General features: G+C 41.4%; 1 protein-coding gene across 2 annotated transcripts in view; it reads right to left on the minus strand.

Annotated features, from left to right (window-relative positions):
* The window catches only part of MTRF1 (mitochondrial translation release factor 1), a 42,481-nt gene extending 21,500 nt beyond the window's left edge, over nucleotides 1–20,981 (minus strand). Inside the window, exons 1-6 of one of the 2 annotated variants that reach the window (XM_070380243.1) lie at nucleotides 20,693–20,981; nucleotides 18,243–18,339; nucleotides 17,336–17,764; nucleotides 11,977–12,068; nucleotides 10,136–10,217; nucleotides 8,036–8,143 (exon numbers count right to left, since the gene is read on the minus strand). In XM_070380243.1, coding sequence (XP_070236344.1) covers nucleotides 8,036–8,143; nucleotides 10,136–10,217; nucleotides 11,977–12,068; nucleotides 17,336–17,756 — 703 coding nt within the window. In that variant the 5' untranslated portion in view covers nucleotides 17,757–17,764; nucleotides 18,243–18,339; nucleotides 20,693–20,981. The remainder of the gene's footprint in view (nucleotides 1–8,035; nucleotides 8,144–10,135; nucleotides 10,218–11,976; nucleotides 12,069–17,335; nucleotides 17,765–18,242; nucleotides 18,340–20,692) is intronic. The other variant, XM_005891839.3, reaches the window with a different exon arrangement.
* Between the last annotated feature and the right edge of the window lie 1,628 nt (nucleotides 20,982–22,609).

Below are 22,609 nucleotides of genomic sequence, written 5' to 3' on the forward strand. Positions count from 1 at the left end.
TAAGTATGTGCGTATGTAATAGGGAACATGCCAAAAGATGGCTTATGGTTATCTCTGGAGAATCAAACAGCAGCATGTTTTTCATCTTAAGTGTTTTTGTTGTAAAGTTTTTATATGATGAACAAATTTCACTTTTATAAAAATAGTATTATAAAAAAAAGAATACTGGGGCATTTTCTGCATTGAATCAATGCAATCTTAGGCTAATTTGGTGCCATATATGAGTGCTCAATAACACAGCAATATGATAATGATGAATAATTCTGTAGGTCCTCCCAAGCTTTCAAAATCTATTGAAATTTAATTCTTGCTTGTCTGTGAAGCGGGAAAATAAGCACAATGCCTAAGCTAGCTTCTTACTGAACATATTGTTTAAAAAAATATTTTTATTGTAAAATAATATACAGACGTAGAAAACCACATGAATCAAATGCATGGTTCAAGATTAAGAAAAAGAACTTTATCCGGCACCTGCAAAGCCCTCCCATAGACCTGCCTTTCCTACAATCCCTTCCCTTTCTCAGGTAACCAGTATTTTTTATTTCCTTCTCTACTATAATTTTATTACCTAATGTGCTGCCCTAGGCACTACAGTATAGTCTTGTCCATTTAAAAAAGTTGATATGTCTTTCAAACCTCTAGTCTATAAGTTCATCACCCATCTCAAGTTATCCATTGAGGAATCAGGGCTGTTGACATATAGAAATTTCCCACAGCTTGGTTTTGCTGACTGCATACTCTTGGCATGCTTCAGTCTCTTTTCTGCCCTCTGTCCTGGCTGCTACTGGGCAGCTGGATCCAGAAACTAGATTGAACTCTGGCAAGACAACAGGAGACAGACAATGTCTGGCTGTCTGTTTTTATGGTGTTGACAATGTTTGATGCTTCATGTACCACAGAGGTTGTAAAAGGCTGATAGTCCAATTCTATGGGCTTCCCTTGTGGCTCAGCTGGTAAAGAATCCACCTGCAATGCCGGAGACCTGGGCCCAATCCCTGGGTTGGAAAGATCCTCTGGAGAAGGGAAAAGCTACCCACTCCAGTATTCTGGCCTGGAGAATTCCAGGGACTGTATAGTCCATGGGGTCACAAAGAGTTGGACATGACTGAGTGACTTTAAAAAAAAAAAAAAAGACCTAGATTCAGCCATTTCTCCAAGAACCCCTGGTTCCTTTCGAAGGAAAATAACATTTCAATGTTTTCAATATTTGGGGACTAGGGATATTCACTAATACTGGGTTGGTCATTGTTTCCAAACCTTTTCAATGGACAGAGATAGGAAATACCTCATGAGTTTACAGAGATGTTGAGAAACAATTCCTTATCAAATTCTTGCATTTCTGCACATCTTGTAAACAAGGAACTGCCTGCCCTTTTGTTCCAGAATATATTTTTAAGGGTATTTGTTTAGTGAACAAACAAATAAAAAAGCTTTGGAGACAATGTCTCCCTCTAGAGCTAAGGACAAGTGCCTGCCAATGTAGGAGACGCGGATTCCATCCCTGGTCAGGAAGATCTCACATGCCGTGGGGCAGCTAAGCCTGTGCGCCACAGCTGCTGAGCCTGTGCTCTAGAGCCGGGGAGCCACAACTGCTGAGGCCCACACACCCTAGAGCCCGTGCTCTGCAACAAGAGAAGCCACCGCAACTACAGAGGAGCCCCTGCTCACCTCAACTAGAGGAAAAGCCCACGTGGCCCACCCAGCACAGCCGAGGAACAGATTCCACCTTCCGATGCAGGGGACATGGGTTTGATCCCTAATCAGGGAACTAAGGTCCTACATGCTGCAGGGCAACTAAGCCTGCGTGCATGGCAATGGAGACTCAGCAAAATAAAATACACTTGAGAACCCCAAGCTCAGGATTCTTCTCATGTTTTTAAACCCACCATGGGGGCAGGTGTCATTGACCTTCTTCCAGTTGCCTTTTGGGATGTGGAGTTCATGAAACCAGCACAAAAATGCTGATATTCTGGTTGCTGCTACTACCATGAGTCATAAACCATCCTTTGTCCCTGACCCAAGAAACTGACTTGCTAAATTTCTGTCTTGCAAATAGGATAAAATCTCAGACAACTTGTTCTTGATAACTGATACTTCTAATATAAATTAAAGATCACAATGTCTTCTCTAACATTCCTGTATCACTTGCTTTCCATACTGAGAATCTTGGTTCCCAAAGACAGAGAGGATACCAGAATCAGAGTATCTCATAACTACTCTTCTATTTTATCCCATATTTCATAAACAACAGTCTCAGAATGCCAGTATTAGTTCTGCCACCAGTATGATTACTAAAAACATTATAAAACTTTTTGCATGTGCTCTTCCCATTCTCCTCCCCATTTTGCAAATGACTGTACTCTATACTGTCAGATCTAACAGTCCTTATATACTGTACTTTTTCCTCTTAGTCCTCAATTAGACCTAGTTCTATAGATAATCATGCATTTAATACTCCCCTTTAGGGAAAGTGAAAGTGTTAGTTGCTCAGTCGTGTCTCACTCTGCAACTCCATGGAGTGTAGCCTGCCAGGCTCCTCTGTCCATGGGATTCTCCAGGCAAGAATACTGGAGTGGATTGCCATTTTCTACTCCAGGGGATCTTCCCAACCCAGGGATAGAACTCAGGTTTCCTGCATTGCAGGCAGATTCTTACTGTCTGAGCCACCAGGAAAGCCTGGAAGAAAGGCTGGCAGTATATAAATTTCTGGCATGTACCGACTTTCTCAAGAGGACTCACTCTTGCCTGTATTCAAGGGGTTTTAGGTCTACAAATTGGCTCAAGTCTAGGAACTGACTAAGGGGCCATGACTTCTGGTTTTATGACACAGGTTAGACTTTTGTTCATTTGACCTAGAACTTTTCTGCTTATACAGATCAAATAAGAATTTAGCAGGCTTCCATTCTTTACTCCCAGGGACACATGTCAACCAGCCAATGCCCTGTCTGCGTAAGTCAGCCTATTCCGATTGCTCCTTTTACTCTGTTGTCCATTATGGTAACCACACCCATATTGCCTTTGGCCACTAAGTGCCAACACTGCTACCCTGAGATCCATTTACTCCAACTGCCCTTAGGTTTCCCAATTCATCTACTAGAGTTCCCACTGTAAGGTCCTGGCTGCAGGAAAAAGCTACCAGAGAGCTCTTCAGTGACGCCAGGGCTCCCTTCATAAATTTATTTCTCAACAGTTGTGGTGAAAGTATACTATCTGGACACATTAAATTAACCACCACGTTATTTTTATTTAGTTAGTTATTTTTTTATGCCTCGATGTGTGGCCTGCAGGATCTTAGTTCGCCAACCAGAGATGGAACCCATGCCCCCGGCACTGGGAGCACAGCATCTTAACCACTGGACCGCCAGGGAAGTCCCAACCACCACATTACTTTAATGACCTCTCCCTGAATTCAGCTGGTGAGCAGAAAATAACAAAACATAATTATAAACATTAATCGGTTGGGAGGGAAGAGAGAATATAATAAATTTCACTTGTTGTTGTTGTTCAGTCACCAAGTCGTGTCTGACTCTTTTGCGACCCCATGGACTGGTAGCCTGCCAGGCTCCTCTGTCCATGGTGGGACTTTCCAGGCAAGAATACTAGAGTGGGTTGCTATTTCCTTCTCCAGGGATCTTCCCAACCCAGGGATTGAACCTGAGTCTCCTGCATTGGTAAGTGGATTTTTTTACCACTGAGCCACTCAGGGAAGCCCCCTTCAATTTGAAAGACATTTTTCTCAACTCCCTAGAACTCAGGAATATAGAATGACAGTGATAGACCTACACTACATGTCAAGAGCCACCACCCTGCAAAGACTAATCTTGTAATCACCTAGTATTGACTACTTGTGTAATGGCTGAGGGTTTTCCCTATCTGTCCCAAGATCACAAAACTAAAACACTTCAAGTCATTTGATACATGAATTTTTACATTTAAGTGTATTTTTTCCCAATCTTAGCTTCTAGTGCTATGTGAATCTCTGTGAGTTCCCTGTATTTCAATTAAACATTCAGTTCAGTTCAGTTGCTCAGTCGTGTCCGACTCTTTGCAACCCCATGAATTGCAGCACGCCAGGCCTCCTTGTCCATCACCAACTCCTGGAGTTCACCCAAACCCATGTCCATCGAGTCGGTGATGACATCCAGCCATCTCATCCTCTGTCGTCCCCTTCTCCTCCTGTCCCCAATCCCTCCCAAGTATGTGTATATATATATATATACATATATGCTGTGCTAAGTCTCTTTAGTCATGTCCAGCTCTTTGCAACCCTGTGGACTGTAGCCAACCAGGCTCCCCTGTCCACGGGATTCTCCTGGCAAGAATATTGGAGTGGATTGCCATGCTCTCCTCCAGGGGATCTTCCTGACCCAGGGATCAAGCCTGAATCTCTAAAGTCTCCTGTATTGGTAAGCAGGCTCTTTACCACCAGTGCCACCTGGGAAGCCCCATACATATACTTTAACATACATATTTTGTAAGATAGATACTTTTTCCCCGTCTCTATTTTATTCTCTATCCATATCTTTGTCTTCTCCTCATTATAGTAAATAAATTATATTTTATAATTTTAATGGATAAAGGTCTATTCTTAGGTTTTAATTTTAAAGGTATATGAATAGAGTATTAAATTTTTTCCTTTTTTTTTGGTGGCAGGTGAGACATGGATCTTAGTTCCCGCACTAGGGAGCGAACCTAGGCCCACAGCAATGAAAGCAGAGAGTCCTAACCATTGGACTGCCATGGAATTCCCCCAATTGTTTCGTTTTTGATAAAAGGATTTTTACCTTGTTTTTTCCCTTCTATTTTGTATACATTAATCTGTTTCTTTTTTAAAAGACTTATTTATTTTATTCACGGCTGTGCTGGTCTTTGCTGCAGGGCACAGGCCTTCTCCGGCTGTAGGGAGCACGGGCTTCTCTCTAGTTGTGGTGCTGGGCCTCTCACTGCTGTGGCTTCTCTTCCTGTGGAGATGGGCTCTAGGCATACCGGCTTCAGCAGCTGCGGCTGTGGGCTCAAGAGTACAGGCTCAGTCCTTGAGGTACACGGGTTGCTCCGTGGTACGTGGGATCTTCCCGGACCAGGTATTGAAACCATGTCTTAACCACTGAGCCACCAGGAAAGCTCAACTTTGTACTTTTTAAAATGTCTTTTATTTTATTTTGCTAGGGAATCAGTGTATCTTAAAAAAAGACTTCCCAACCATTGTTTGTCTGCTCTGCGTCCCTGGAGCAGAAACTCTCCTCCTGATGTCAAGTGCATCTCCCTTTCATTGCTGAAAGTTGAATTCAAAATATGCATCTCAGAGATGACACTCTTTCTTTTCTAATGCTGCTTCTGATTACATTCTCGAAACTCTCTCTCCTGCGTCCACAGTATATACTGTCCCCATTCTTTTTCCTGCTTACCTGACCCCTTTTTTTCTTTTGCCAGCTAGTCTATTTTTCTAAATGTGGCCATTCTCCATGGTTTGGTACCCTCTCTACAGACTCTCCCTCACTTATTCCCTCTCAGCATCAGACATCATCTCTGTTTTGTGCTGTGCTTAGTTGCTCAGTCGTGTCCGACACTTTGTGACCCCACAGACTATAGCCCGCCAGGCTCCTCTGTCCATAGGGATTCTCCAGGCAAGAATCCTGGAGTGGGTTGCCACGTCCTCCTCCAGGGGATCTTCCCAACCCAGGAATCGAACCAGGGTCTCCTGCATTGCAGGCGGATTCTTTACCAACTGAGCAACCAGGGAAGCCCCCATCTCTGTTCTAACAGCTATTAAATATCTCTCCTCAACTCTATTGTCTCACCAAAGCTCTGATTACACAACTTCAGCACTTACTGGATATTTCTAAAGGGATGTTCACTATAACAACACACAATCATGCAAAAACCACTTTCACTGTTCTTCCCAAGTGAAGTCTGCCTTCCAATTTCTATTTCATTTGGAATGAATGAATATTGCAATCGTCTCAGCTAGAAAGATTAAGTCCCTGTGGCTCATTTCCTTTGTGTCAGAATAAACTAATGGGATGTAGTGTCGACTTAAATCTAACCCCAGGACTGCCATTCCTCATTGTGTGATCTTGGATTAGTTACTTACTCTCTGAGCCTAGATTTTCATCTGTGAAATAGGATTAACAATACCCATCTCACAGGGTTTTAAGGATCAAATGACCCACACTGCATGCCAGACACAGTTGGCAAGCAATAGCTTCTCTCATCAGTTACCAAATTTTGCCCATTCTTCCTCCGAAGGTCTCTCATATGTCTACTCCCAATTCTAACTCTTAGGCACACCTGGTTACTCTAATAACCTCTCAGCCACCTGCCTTAAATCTAGCCTCTTCAATCCATCTTTCACACTGTTGTCAAAATAATCTTAAAACTAATTTTTGGTTACCAAAGGGGAAAGAGAGGAAGAGATTTAGAAGATTTAGATTAACATACATACACTGCTGCTAAGCCCGTTCAGTCGTATCTGACTCTGTGCTACCCCAAGACAACAGCCCACTAGGCTCCTCTGTCCCTGGGATTCTCCAGGCAAGAATACTGGAGTGGGTTGCCATTTCCTTCTCCAATGCATGAAAGTGAAAAGTGAAAGTGAAGTCGCTCAGTCGTGCCCAACTCTTAGCAGCCCCATGGACTGCAGCCTACCAGGCTCCTCCATCCATGGGATTTTCCAGGCAAGAGAACTGGAGTGGGTGCCATTACTATACATAAAATGGGCTTCTCTTGTAGCTCAGCTGGTAAAGAATCTGCCTGCAATGCGGGAAACCTGGGTTTGACCCCTGGGTTGGGAAGACCCTCTGGAGAAGGGAAAGGCTACCCACCCCAGTATTCTGGCCTAGAGAATTCCATGGTCTGTATAGTCCATGAGGTCGCAAAGAGTCGGACACATCTGAGTGACTTTCACTTTGCGGACATAAAACAGAAGACCAACAAGGACCTATGGTATAGCACAGAGAATTATATGTGTGTGTGTGTGTATGAATCACTGTGATATATATCAAAAATTGAAAAAATATTATAAACCAACTATACTTCAATAAAAAAGAAAAAAATAATCTTCTTACAATATATATTTATCAAATGATATTCTTATTAATAAAGTGTTCAATAGCTCCCTAATAATCAAGGCTTGTTCAGCTTTCTTGTCTGCTGAAAATCTACTCTTTCAAACCTATTTCCTCTCACTTCTCATCACAAATATCCCGATTAACTGGCTTCCCCACTTCTACACACACTGCAAGATGTTCCCCACCATCATGCCGTTGCTCAGACTACTCCTTCCCTCTGCTCTCCTGGTCTTCCTCTTTCCTGACCACTGGCTGTACTTCAAACCTGTCCTGAGCACACACTTCCTATGCTCGCCACTGGTGTTCATTTCCCTGGATTGTGTCACTTATGTGAACCTTCTTTCCCCACTTTGATCATTTGTGACTTATTACTCATGGGCCCTCTGTCTACCATGGTGTATCTCTGTGCAACCAAGCAGATTAAAAAACTTCCAGATGAATTAAAAGAATGGAACAAAACAGAATTATCAGCTGTTCTAATTTAACATACTCTGAGTATTTAAAACTTTAAAGACTTGCACTAGTTTCTTATTGTTTATGTTGTCTAAGTTTTTATCAGTCCAGCTTGAGTGGGAGCATCTTGAAACTAAAGATAAATGACTAACTTTTTCTGCATTCCCATAAACATCTAACACATTATAAGTACTTTAGAGTAAAAAGTTTAATACATCTTGGCTTTTTATAACAGAACAATGATTTCCCAGGCAAGGCATTTATCAACCCTCCACAGGAAAAGTTTTGCTAATTCATATATTCCTTCCTGAGAGGATGCTTCTCTTTCTCCCATTCTCTTCTTCTATAGCAAGAATTCTACTATAGTAAGCCACTGTAATTCATGAGTCCATGTCACAATATTTAGTAGATACAGACCATATGTTTAAAAAAACAGGACAACATGGTTCTAATCAAAAGCAGAGAAAAAATAATTTTCAGCATCGTCTATGGACAAAATCCTCAAACACACTTACCATAATCAGCTGGTGTATAATTCAGAAGTTCAAATCTCCAGTGTTTGTAGCTTGAATAATTCTGGTACATATCAAATATTTCTCGGGTAAATTGTTGGCAGATATCACCTAAAAGAAAATAAAAAAATATTCAGTCACTATACATTTTCCAAAGAAGACATACAGATGGACAATAGGCACATGAAAAGATGTTCAACATCATTAATTATTGGAGAAACGCAAATCAAAACTACAAAGGAGGTATCAATTCACACTGCTCAGAATGGCCACCATTAAAAATCTATGAATAACAAACGCTGGAGAAGGTGTGGGGAGAAAGGAACCCTCCAGCATTGTTGGTGGGAATGTAAACTGGTAGAGTCACTATGGAAAACAGTATGGAGGTTCCCTAAAAAACTAAAAATAGAGTTGCCGTATGACTCAGCAATCCTACTCCTGGGCATATATCTGGAGAAAACTCTAATACAAAAAGACACATGCACCTCAGTGTTCACTGCAGCATTATTTACAATAGCCAAGACATGGAAACAACCTAAATGTCCACTGAGAGATGAATGGGTTAAGAAGGTCTGGCATCCATGTGCAATGGAACACTACTCAGCCTTGGAAAAGAACAAAGTAACGCCATCTGTGTGGCAATATGGATGGACCTGGAGATTATCTCACAAAATGAAGTGAGTCAGAAAAGGAAGAAAGACAAATATCAGATGATATCACTTCTATGTGGAATCTAAACTATGACTCAAATGAACTTATTTATGAAACAGAAACAGACTTATCGATACAGACATCAAATTTATGTTTACCAAAGGGGATAGGGGATGCTGCTGCTGCTGCTGCGCTAAGTTGCTTCAGTTGTGTCCGATTCTGTGTGAGTGCATAGACGGCAGCCCATGGGATTTTCCAGGCAAGAGTACTGGAGTGGGTTGCCATTGCCTTCTCCAATGCATGGAAGTGAAAAGTGAAAGTGAAGTCGCTCAGTCGTGTCTAACTCTAGCGACCCCATGGATTGCAGCCAACCAGGCTCCTCTGTCCATGGGATTTTCCAGGCAAGAGTACTGGAGTGGGTTGCCATTGCCTTCTCCAATGCATGGAAGTGAAAAGTGAAAGTAAAGTAGCTCAGTCATGTCCGACTCTTCACGACTCCATGGACTGCAGCCTACCAGGCTGCTATGTCCATGGGATTTTCCAGGCAAGAGTCCTGGAGTGGGTTGCCATTGCCTTCTCCAGGATAGGGAATGAGGAGGGATAAATGAGGAGTCTGGGATTAGCAGATATATAATACTATATACATAATAGATCAACAACAATGTTCTACTGTATAGCACACTAGAATTGAATATATTCAATATCCTGTAATAAACCAAATTAAAAAAAGTATGAAAAAGAATATATATATAGATGTAACTGAATCAGAAACTAAGACAACACTATAAATCAACTATACTTCAATAAAAAAAAAAAATTTCTGCTTTTTCTAGGAGAAGAAATTCCAGGAAATTTTAGGAAAGTCCTCCTTAAGTATTGATACAAGGCCTCTTAGGAGTTGAGAAGTAACTGCTTCCAAAGGGAAACACATTTAACAAACTTTTAAAGTTATAGTGTGTCAAATCAAGGTAACCTTCAAGTATTTTTTAAGATCATTTACAATAAAATTATTTTATTGGAGAAGGAAATGGCAACCCACTCCAGTGTTCTTGCCTGGAGAATCCCAGGGATGGGGGAGCCTGGTGGGCCGCCGTCTATGGGGTTGCACAGAGTCAGACACGACTGAAGCGACTTAGCAGCAGCAGCAGCAGTACGTATAATACATCTATTGTGTCATTTAGCCACAAACTACCAGGTATCGATGTTTCCACAGGAGTGGAAACTGAGTGCTGCCCATCTGGGATGTTGTCTTCTGACTCATAACCCGCTGCTTCCTTTCTGAGATGCTGCTAGCTTTCTAGAATCACTGGAGCTAGAACCCATTTGTCATGTTCATCTTTCACTCCGACATCAGTCCCAGGAGACTCTTCAGTGACTCACTAGTTTCTGTCACCAAATAAATCACTCTCTTGGTGAGCTTGCAAAAAAAAAAAAAAAAATTATTTTATTGACCTCCAGTCGTTCTTCCAGATGTCACTTCTAAAATAACATCATTTTTGTCATATTTCTCCTTTGGCAGTAGACTCTGGAAAAGCTGAAAAGGGGGAAAAATCAGTATTAGTGTGTATAGTTTCCAGGTATGCTGTTATTACTTGAACTTAGACAAGAGATTCGCAAATATTAATAAAATCAGTAATTAATAAAATCATAGATCATCCCAAAAGAGGTCTGGCTTTAATAAGCAGACCTAATTAGGCCTAAGATAAGCAATCAGTTTATGTCAAACAATGAAGTTACTTGTTGGGATAGTTTCTACAATGCTATCAGATTATCTCAATTTTCTAAAATGCAGAAGTTCAGATCAAAGTCCAGTGTTCCACTCAGTTTTCTTCAGATTCTGCTTCTAGTAGTCCTGAACAGTAGCTTCTTTCATGTAATGAAAGAAAGCTTTCAAAGTCTTCATTTGGAGAAAATGAGGACTTTTTATATATGATTACATGTTCTCTCCCACAATAAATGCCAGTGCCAGGCCATGCCCTGTCTTCTCAGCAGAGTTGCTGTTTAAAGAGTAGATTGAGGACTCCCAAGATAAGGCTCAAATATTTTCTCAGTGTAATAAGAAAAAGAGGGACTTTCTGATAAAGAAAGTAACCAATATCCCTCTTAGGAAGAAAATGGAAGCAGTTTTCTTTTTATTATTACTAAAAGGTCTTTCAAATCAAACTGAAATTACCCATGTATCATGGACTCTTCCTACTGACAGTTTTTGAAACAGCCCATCTCTGCTAGAAATGATATGGCCTGATGGAGAGAATATTAGACTAGGAGTCAGACGTCTGACTTCTGTTTTTGACTAGCTGTTTATATCAGGGATAAAAAATATTGATACCTCCACCACATCCTCCTCAACCCCTCAAAAAGCCCCTCTGGAGATTATTATCATACTAAGTGAAGTAAGCCAGACAGAGAAAGACAAATATCATACACTGTTGCTTATCTGTGGAATCTTAAAAAAAAAAAAAAAAGGATACAAATGAACTTTTTTACAAAACAGAAATAGATGCACAGACATAGAAAACAAACAGGGTCATCAAAGGGAAAAGGGGGAGGGATATATTAAGAGTTTGGGATTAACATATACAAATATATACTGCTATATATAAAATAAACAACAAGGACCTACTGTATAGAACAGGGAATTATACTGAGAATTTTGTAATAACCTATAATGAAAAAGAAGCTGAGAAAGAAGATATGTGTGTCTGTGTATACGTAACAGAATAACTGTACTGTACACCTGAAACGAACACAACATTGTAAATCAACCGTACTTCAATTAAAAACAAAAGCCCATCTACTGGGTTCCCAGAGTAGGGAAGACTGAAGGTAGGGGGACAGCAGACATGGCAGAGGGGAACGTAAGACGCAGTGCTGGATCTTCCTTTTCTTTTAGACAATCCATCCGCTGAGCTAGAAGGGGCTGAAGACTTACATTAACCCATTGTCTCTACAGTCTTGGATTCATTCCATATTTAACCTAAGCAGCATGAGCCGCTCCCTTTTTCTAAGACTTAAAAACCCTGGACTCCTCCCCTTGTTGAAGTAGATTCAGCTTAGGAATACTTTTGTCTGGAGGTAGGGGGCTTGTTCTTTTCTTTGCCATCACAGTCTCTTCACCTCACTCTCATTCTGTCGTAAATTACAGCACTAAACCCAACATTATCAATCATTCTAAGAGAAAACTTAATAAAAGTGGTGTTCAGAAAGTACTTTAAGCACCAAAACATAATTGAGCAAGAACAGTATTCCTTTATATTCACGGTATTAGGTTTAGTTTACCTCTTAAAACATACCTCACGGTATAACATGTTGATTTTCTGAGCAATGGTTTGCCTCTCTTCCAAAGCAAGTTCTTGTAGCTGTTTTTCATCTTGTTTATTTAGACCTACAAACCATCAAATAATAGTAAAAATGTTTAAATACTCACCAAGAAACTCTTAAATAGCTACCTAACCTCAATCTACTAAATTTTATGTTGTGAAGGCAAGGGATTATAAAAAAGAACTATTACAACAATAGTTAGAGAATATCAATTAAGTATTTGCTGCTGCTGCTGCTAAGTCACTTCAGTCATGTCCAATTCTGTGCGACCCCATAGATGGCAGTCCACCCCTGTTCCTGGAATCCTCCAGGCAAGAACACTGGCGTGGGTTGTCATTTCCTTCTCCAATGCCTGAAAGTGAAAAGTGAAAGTGAAGTCGCTCAGTCATGTCCGACCCTTAGCAACCCCATGGACTGCAGCCTACCAGGCTCCTCCGTCCACGGGAGTTTCCAGGCAAGAGTACTGGAGTGGGGTGCCATTTCCTTCTCCAAAGTATATGCTACTGCTACTGCTGCTAAGTCGCTTCAGTCGTGTCCAACTCTGTGCAACCCCATAGATGGAAGCCCACCAGGCTCCCCCGTTCCTGAGATTCTCAAGGCAAGAACACTGGAGTGGGTTGCCATTTCCTTCTCCAATGCATGAAAGTGAAAAGTGAAAGTGAAGTCGCTCAGTCGTGTCCAACTCCTAGAGACCCCATGGACTGCAGCCTACCAGGCTCCTCCATCCATGGGATTTTCCAGGCAAGAGTACTGGAGTGGGGTGCCATTGCCTTATGCTAAGTATGTCCAAAAAACTTGTGTGAAAATAAGTATAATCTTGCTCCAAAGAGCTGGTGATATGAATGTCTATAAGTAAATATAAAAATCAGTGATGACATCTTCTGGACCCAAATAAGCTAAGTTTTAGAGTAAACTGGGGTGACTACTTGTCTAAAGGTGGCAGTCATTGGTTAGCACACTGAGTAATCTAGCATGGCTAGAACCTCCATAAATTTTGAGCGCTCTTAAAAATGCTCATCCTTAGTAAACATTTTCTTAAAACACCACATGGGTCAAAAACCCACATATCTTGGCAACCTCTGCTTTATGGAAAGAGTGGTTCTTTTCACATTTCAAAGCTGAAAATTAAATCCTGGAACTCTCACAAAACAAGCTGTCAATGAGATAGTGGCCGAACAGGGTGAATCCTGTAACCTTTGACCCCATTGCTTTAGATGCCTAGAGACTCCATTTGTCAGTGGTGATGTGTGCTAAATGAGGTAGACATTTTTGATACTAAATAATTAAAAAATTAGAAATGAAGACTCATAAAAGAGAGAAGGCTCTTTAAAATCCTTCTCTAGTCATGGAAGTCATCGGGGTCTGGTGGAATTCTATGCCTCATTCCGTTTTTCAACATTTAACACTGGCTCTAGTTGCTGGGGACCCAAGGATGAATAAAACATGGTTCAGGCCTCAAGGGGCTCAGTCTGCTGGCAAAGATGGACACATTCACCTGGTTACAATAGGTAGTAAAAGCAGTGCCACTGAGGCCTAAAGGGTGGTCTAACCCAGACTTCGACCCTTAAGGAAGATTCCCAAATAAGGTGCGAATCTCTTCCTTGGGTGTGTGTGTGTGATCTTAGCTCCCTGACCAGGGATCAACCCCGCACTGCCTGCACTGGAGGGTGACGTCTCAACCCCTGGCGCACCAGGGAAGCCCCTGACCTCAATTTCTAACTATAAATGGCCTGCTGCAGAATTGTACTATCACTGCTGGCCTCGCCTTGTGCACGTAAGCCTCAGACGGCAGCCAGGCTGCCATGACTCAATGCGTTGAGTCATGTGTCGGCTGAGTCAAACACCTCAATGTGTTGGCTGGGTCAAAGGTATACCAGAAACACCTGCTGATTTGCAATCATTCCTTGCTGAACTGTAAAATCCAACCTAATTCAATTTCACCAGATTCAATTCAATGTCAACAGAGTCAAGAGTCTATTATACCCTGTGACTGGTGCTGCAGGAAATAAAAATAAGACACAGGCCCTGTACTTGAGGCTCAGGGAAAGGGACTGAAGTTAAGACATTTACATAAGAGATTAGAATACAAAACAGAGAAAGGTAATCATACTTGTTTTACAGAGGGGAGTGAAGCCAAAGTATAATATTCAAGCCATACTTTGTAAGAGGACTGAATTTCAAGAAGATGAAATTGGTGGGTTAAGAACATGAGCAAAGACATGGGATGGTCTGAGTATATTCAGGAAATGGCAAATTGGTCTATTTTGGTTGGAAGATAGAACATGCAAAGGGAAATAAGACTACACAGAGAGGTGGGGGTCACTCTGCAGGGACTCTTAAATGCCAAGCCAAACAATCTATATTTATAGGCAATGGGATTTACTGAAAATTCACAGTAGGAAAGTAGTATAGTTAAGGCTATACTTAAGCTGGGAACCTCTCATAGCTCAGTTGGGAAAGAATCCGCCTGCGATGCAGGAGACCCCAGTTTGATTCCTGGATCAGGCAGATCCGCTGGAGAAGGGATAGGCTACCCATTCTTGGGCTTCCCTTGTAGCTCAGCTGGTAAAGAATCTGCCTTCAATGTGGGAGACCTGGGTTCAATCCCTGGGTTGGGAAGATCCCCTGGAGAAGGAAAAGGCTACCCACTCCACTATTCTGGCCTGGAGAATTCCATGGACTGCATAGTCCATGGGGTCACTAAGAGTTGGACATGACTGAGCACTCACTCACTAGGCTGGAAAAGCTTGGAGATGAGACTACAAGTTAGGAATTTATTGTAAACATCTTTGATGAGCTATAACGAAGATATAAAGTAGTGGAAAGGATAGAAGACTCATGCAAGATATATTACAGAGGTAGACTGTATATTGGACTTCGAATCCTTGGGCAGTGAATAAGAGTAGCAGCTGTGCAATCTCATTGATTGGGTTCAAATCCCTGCTCCTCTCTGGACCAGGTAAGTGACCTTTGGCACTTTAACCTCTCGGTTTCATCTATAAAGTGGGAATATTAATAAAAATTCCTACCTCATAAGGTCATTGTGAGCATTCAAATGAGATTAATATTTGCAAAATACTTAGCTTAGTGCCTGGCACATAATAAGACTTAGTAAATGTAGCTATTATCACTATTATTATAAAATAGCAGAATTGTAGTAGAAACTTTAGAAGCAATCTACTAATTGAATCTACTAATATTGCATGATACAAACATGGCTGACAGAGTTTGTGTCAGTTTAATTGGAAAACATTTAGTAAGCTTCTATTATGTGCAATAGGGTTCGATCCCTGAGTTGGGAAGATTCCCCGGAGAGGGAATGGCAACCCACTCCAGTATTCTTGCCTGGAAAATTCCATGGACAGAAGAGCCTGGTGGGCTACAGTCCATGGGGTTGCAGAGAGTCCGACACAACTGAGTGACTAACATGTATAATATGTGCAAGCAACTTTCCCAAATAATTACAAATCTGAGAGGAATTATGCAAAAGAGTAAAAAATAATACTCATTAAAAGAGGTGAGAAGGGCTTCCCTGGTGGTCCAGTGGTTAAGAATCCGCCTTGCAATTCAGGGGGCACGGGTTAATCCCTGGTCTGGGAAGATCCCACACGCTGCGGGGCAACTAAGCCTGTGCACAGCCACTGAAGCCCGCAAGCCCTAGGGCTTGTGCTCCACAAAAAGAGAAGCCACTGCAATGAGAAGCCCGCGCACCGCAACTAGAGAGTAGTCCCGGAACTAGAGAAAGACTGCACACGGCAAGAAACACCCAGTGCAGCCAACAATACAACAAATACATAAAAAATGATGATACGCAGAATAAAGCTTGATACACAGATGATACCCAGGATGATACACTGAATAAAGCTTATAAATTAAACTAAAAGCTAATAGCAAAGTACGTGTTAAATCCCAGGTTAATCCATTATACTTGTTTCTCAACTTCTATATATTCTGGAAACTGTTTATAAAAGAAGAATGTTAAGACAATAATATTAAGAGATACTAAAATTGAAAATTAACACCTCTCACATTATGTATGTAAAATTAACTCAAATAGATCAATGACCTAAATATAAGGGCTAAAAATATAAAACTCTTGGAATAAAACACATATCTGAATCTTCGTGACTGTGGGTTTCTTAGATATGGCACCAAAACACAAACAAGAGGAAAAAAAAAGATAAACCTCATCAAAATTAAAAATGGTGGTGCTTCAAGGGACAACCCACAAAATGGAAGAAAAATTTTGCAAATAATATTTCTGATACGGAACTTGTATCTGTAACATAAAGAACTCGTACAACTCAATAATAAAAAAGACAACTCAATTTAAAAAACGGGCAAAGGATTTAAACAGTCATTTATCCAAAGGTGACATACAATAGGCACATTCATCAGAGAAATGAAAGTCAAAATCACATTTCACACACTAGGATGGCTAGAATCACAAAGGTGGATCACAAAGGTTGGAGAGGATGTGGAGAAACCAGAACTCTCATACATGGGAGATGGAATGTAAAATGGTGCAGCCTCTTAGGAAAACCTGTCAGGCAGCTCCTCAAAAGATTAAACATGGAGTTACCATACGGCAATATATGTCCACACAAAAACTTACTGTACACAAGTATTCGTAACAGCATTGCTCATAATTACCAAAAAGTGGAAACAACTCAATAACCAACAACTCATGAATGGATATAAATAAAAGGTGAGATATCTATACAATGGGACATAATTCATCAATAAAAAGAAATGAAGCTCAGAAACATGCTACAATGAAATTGAACCTTAAACATATCCTAAGTGAAAGAAGCCAATCTTAGCTTATGAAAGAAGCTAACATATTGGATGATTCCATTTATATAAAATGCCTGAAATAAGTAACTGGGTAGAGACAGAAAGTAAGGCTGGTAGGGATGGCGGGATTGGGATGAGATGGCTAAAGGGTGCAGGGTTTCCTCCGAGGGTGATGAAACAATGCCCGTACTACATGAGCCCTCTGATGGGGTAGAAATTGTATTTTTGTGTCCATGGTATGTAGCATCCAGGACACTGCTCAACAAAGATCTATTCAATAAATTAAAGCTCTGAAAAGGTCAGTATTCAGTCTCCCAGACCTTAACAGCATCTTGGCAAGGACTGTGAGGACCTCAGTCTCATAGTAGGAGTTACTCTTTAGAAGCTGTCAGACACCCAGACTTACAGTACAGAGTCCTGTCCTTTCCAATTGTAGGGCTTATTACTCGTCGGTTTTTTAAGAGCTCGAGTTCAATATACCTTTAACTTAGAGAATCAATCCTGTACTTGTACACACACACATCTTTTACCTACTTTTACACATTGATTCTAATTCTTCAATGGCTTGTTCAGCCTCCTGAATTTCTTTGTAAATGACCGCAAGCGGGGCCAGCTCAGCATGCCGTCGAGTCAAGGACCTCCGGTCCCCTTCACTGGCAGAGATATGATGCAAACAATGATCAAGTGTTTGGTACTCCTTATTCAGGTCCTCCATATATTTTTGTAGTGCTTTATGCTTCCAGAGCATGCTGGTATCTTGATGACAGTATCTCCTGGAGCAATTCTTATTTAACAGACGATGGACAATGTGATTCCTGTTTCGCCTAAAGACCCACAGCCTTGTGTCAAGAGGGATCTGTGTAAGCTGATGAGAATAGCGATGGACATGACACTGGAGGTGACCATTAAGAGACAGATGTCTGAAAAGCCAAGCAAATAGGTGACGACGATTCATTTCAGCGTCTGAAACAAAATAAGCGCAAGTTGAAAAATATCAACTCCACAGAGAGAAAAACTGGGAGGAACCTCAAGCAATCTAGCTCAGTTCACTGCCTCAGCCAGCTCCACACACAGTCCCCAAATTCAATAACCCACAAAGGAAAACGATTCTTCAAATCTCTGAATCAAACAAAATAAATGAAGACAGCACTGTTTTCCACCCACTCACCATATATAATTAACTAAGGCAAATGAGTAAGAGTATAATGAATAAATATATCAATAGAATAGGTTGCATCACCTATTTCTTATAACAGATCCAGAATCTAAAATTGAGTGTGTGAATAAGCACAAGTACAAAATACCCATGCAAGCTTAGGTGTCTCACATGTTAACAGATTTCTAAATTTGAAGGAAATACTATTTCCTTGTCTAATACTTTAATTTTAGGTACCCAGATGCCCAAGAAGTCAGGTAACTTAATCATGATTATTCATTCTACCTGTTTCAGGCAGAGTTGAATGCAAGTTGCCTGTTCAGAGCTCAGCGTTTTTCATTCCCAACTACGCAATCTCTCTTCAAAGATGCTTCCCTTTTAGCTGAGATTTAAAGGATAAAAACTTTACATATTAATAGTAAAAATGTAGAAATTTGGCTTTTAAAAAAAGACAATGAAGCTAATTATACTAAATGAAAAAAGCAGACTCAAAAACAATATATTATCAATTAGGTTTTCAAATTTTCTACAGCATATGGAATACATGGATTTATGGAGACATTTACTCACTTTTCACTTTCAAGCATTGGAGAGGGAAATGGCAACCCACTCCAGTATTCTTGCCTGGAGAATCCCAAGGACAGAGGAGCCTGGTGGGCTGCCGTCTATGGGGTTGCACAGAGTCGGACACGACTGAAGCGACTTAGCAGTTGCAGCAGCAGCAGCAACCCCTCATAATTGAGGGCAATTTTTATTTTGAAAAAAGAAAACTAGATAAAAATACACACCAAAATGTTAATACTATGGTCTCTAGTTGTGAGATCATAGATACTTTTTCTTTTTCCCCTACTTTTTAGTGTTTTCTGAATTTCCTATACATACAGCACATAGCATTTTTACAATCAAGGAAAAAATTACTTAAAAAATTTCAAGTTAAGTGAATTTGGCTGTGTCCAATAACTATCCGTTCTCCTTCCCTCTAACAGAGATAACCAAAAGAGCTAACAAATGTACACATTTGTGATTACTGAATAAGAAAGGGAGAAGATAAAGTGTTCTAAGAAAAATACTTTGCCCCTACAATCCTGAGGTTCAAATCTGAAGTAAGGGTCAAAACTGATCAGAATCAACCTTTATTATCTCCAGTGTTCCTACTATGCTGCTGCTGCTGCTGCTAAGTCGCTTCAGTCATGTCCGACCCTGTGCGACCCCACAGACAGCAGTCCACCAGGCTCCTCTGTCCATGGGATTCTCCAGGCAAGAACACTGGAGTGGGTTGCCATTTCCTCCTCCAATGCATGAAAGTGAAAAGTCAAAGTGAAGTCGCTCAGTCGTGTCTCCTAGCGACCCCATGGACTGCAGCCTACCAGGCTCCTCCATCCATGGGAGTTTCCAGGCAAGAGTACTGGAGTGGGGTGCCATTGCCTTCTCCTCCTACTATGCTAGGTGTATTAATATATTAGTTCAGTTGATCATTGCAGGTCAGCTAACTTGGATATCATTATTTTCTAAGAAATAGAATGGTATCTAAAATATTCAAAATTTGCAGGGTTCTGCTAACAAAATGTAACTTAATCACACTCTAAAGAGGGCACCAGGGTCCAGTAGCCACAACTGCTAGTCCTCCAGCAGGAGTTACTACTCCTCTTCACATTGAGACAGGCTGGGGGCTGGGACCTGGGACCCTGTTGGTGCAGGGCTACCATGCTTGCCCCTGGACAAACATCTCCAGGAGCAACACAACACAAAGAAACTACAAGGGACTTAACCGCGTGCATGCGTAGTTGGGGCAAATTCTGGACACCTAGATACAAAGAGACCAAAAAGCCCACCTGCCACCTCCCAAGAGCCTGAAGAGCTGGGAGTACAAGCATGGTCCTCAGCATGACCCCTCAAAGGGAGGGACGAACCACCTAATCTACCCCTCCTTCCGACTCCTGGACAGGAACAAGCTCGCCTGTCTCTCCCCACCCCCAGCAAGTGAGCAAGCAAGCAAACTTGTTCTGGCTCACCCCTGCTGTAGCAGGGGCCTCAATAAAGCCTTGTTTCAATATCCCGACTAGCCTCTGAACACTTTCTAGTGATTAAGGAGGCCAAGAACCCTGATGGGTAGCAACATCTAGTCTCCATCACAGGTGTGTCCATTTGAAAAAGGACAGAGAAAAAAACGGCAAAGAAGATTTTTGTTGAAACACTTCTAGCTAGAGTTCCTTTTTAGGAACAGTTAGTAGAAGGGGGAGGACAGAGGATGAAAGGGCTAGATGGCATCATCGACTCAATGGACAGGAGTCTGGGCAAACTCCCAGAGATAGTGAAGGGCAGGGAAGCCTGGTGAAGAGTCGGACACCACTGAGCGGCTGAACAAGTAAAATACCTCTCTAGGTCATGAACTTCAATGTTAAGTAAACCCTAAGACCTTCACCCTCTAGGGTTATCTATACTTGAGAATTTCAAGTCTTCTCCTTCACCCCTCACCCCCTCGCCCCCATACATGCAGTTAACAAGATTAATGTGAAATTCTAGGAACTCTCAGCCTCGGCAAATCAGAAGCGACACTAAGCCCGCACGAGGGTATCACGTGTAAGTTACACTGAGTTACTCGGTATCAAGAATGATCCCACAGGGAGGCACCAGGGGGAAAAAAAGCTAGAGAAAGAAAATAGACTTTTAAGATCAGAAAAGAGACATGAACTGTGAGTACTTAAAAAAAAATTAAGGACACTAGGTTTCCTTACTGAAGTCGGAACCTTCTGTGATCCACTACATTTCAGCCCATCGGTCACCGGATCCCTTTCACCTCCGGGTTCACCCAGTCTGGGTTAGAGCCCGACCCCGCCTCCTCGGGCGTCGCCACTCCTCTGCGGCAGAGGAGTTCTTGAGTGTGCGCAACATGAGCTATCAAAGGAAACAAGAGAGAAAACGGTACAACAAGAAAACGTTCCCCGAGACGGCCGTGGGCTTGCTCATCTGGAGTCAGAACCCAAAGTGTGGCTTGCCAGGGGAGGGAGAGGGGACGGGCAACGCGGGCTCGGGTGTTGAATGAACCATGACTCCCGGGAGCGCTGGCCCGGGAGTCCTGGGAGTTGTAGTTTACGTCGGACAGGCGCCCCGCCCCCAACCCCCTAGGCCGAAGCTGCAGTTTCGGTTTTCCCAGTTTCAGGCAAGCTCAAAAGGGAAGTTCTCTACAGTTCTGATTAAGAGCTCTTGATATACAAAAATTTCCTTACCTGTGGAGCCACTAGAGCACGGAGTCCTGATTTTTTTTTTTATAAATGAGGATTCGAAAGTTTACAGGATTCTGAACATTAATAGCTGTACTTCTCAGCTTTCCTTGCCTGAGAAAATACATAATGGCTAGTTGAGACTGTAAATGTATATCTTTAAAAAATTCATAGCAGTGCTCAGATAGCGAGTTGTGTTCCACTCTTTGTTACCCCCATGGACTATAGGCCTCCAGACTCCCATGTCCATGGGATTCTCCAGGCAACAATACTGGAGTGGGTTGCCATTTCCTCCTCCAGGAGGTCTTCCCTACCCTGGTGGAGCCCTGGTCTCCCACATTGCAGGCAGATTCTTTACCACTGAAGCCCTAAAAGTCACAAGGAGGATCCAAAATATGGGAGATCATATATAGCCACAAGTTAGTGACTTTATATCTGTTGTATACGCATAAACAGAATTTGGGGGCTCAATTTAGGTTTGTAAACCATCAATTAAGTAAAGCATTAAAAAACATAAATAATAAACAATTCCAGCAAAATGCAAATATATTGCCTTACTTTAAATATTCAAGTAGTATACTTATTTATGTTGCAGATCATATTTACAAGTCATTTGAACTCTGTGCCTCAGTATTTCTTCCTGAAAAGCAGAGGCAACAAGAATTCAATATTACCGACTTCACAGGATATTTTCTTAGGTTATGAACATAAATATAAAAAGGGGAATTAGGCATAAACATAAATATCTAGCATTTATTGCTTATATCAAGGTACCCACTTCTACCAACTACATATTGGATACTATTCTAAATGGCTTAAGCCTTTTAATTAATTTAATCCTTACAACAACCCTAAAATAACCCATTTTGCAGAATAGAAAACTATGGCACAGAGAATTTTAGTAACTTGTCCAAGGAAAAGAACTAGTGAAAAAGCTTACCTATCTTAATAATCTATGGCTCTTAAGCTCTGATACTAGCTCCCTCCTCCAGAAAAAAAAGAAAGGAAAGCATTCAGTCATTCATTCAGTAAATACGGAGCGCTAGTTATGTGCTTCTCACTGTTCTAGACATGAGAATTTAGCAATGAATAGAAAAGACAAAAATCTTTGACCCCACAAATTCCAGAAACTGAAAGTCACTCAATCCTGTCTGACTCTTTGCGACCCCATGGACTTCTCCAGGCAAGAACACTGGAGTGGCTAGCTGTTTGCTTCTCCAGGGGATCTTCCCAACCCAGGGATCGAACTCAGGTCTCCTGCACTGCAAGCAAATTCTTTACCAGCTGAGCCACCAAGGAAGCCCCACAAATTCCAGAGAAACCACGTAAATCATTCTCCTAAATTATTCAACAAAAGCTTTTGACTTTTTATTTTGATATATTATTCAAATATATAACTTAAGTAGTATATATAAGGCTTTCTTCTTAAAA

The sequence above is a fragment of the Bos mutus genome, chromosome 12 (assembly GCF_027580195.1).
Source record: "Bos mutus isolate GX-2022 chromosome 12, NWIPB_WYAK_1.1, whole genome shotgun sequence".
Classification (NCBI taxonomy): Eukaryota; Metazoa; Chordata; class Mammalia; order Artiodactyla; family Bovidae; genus Bos; species Bos mutus.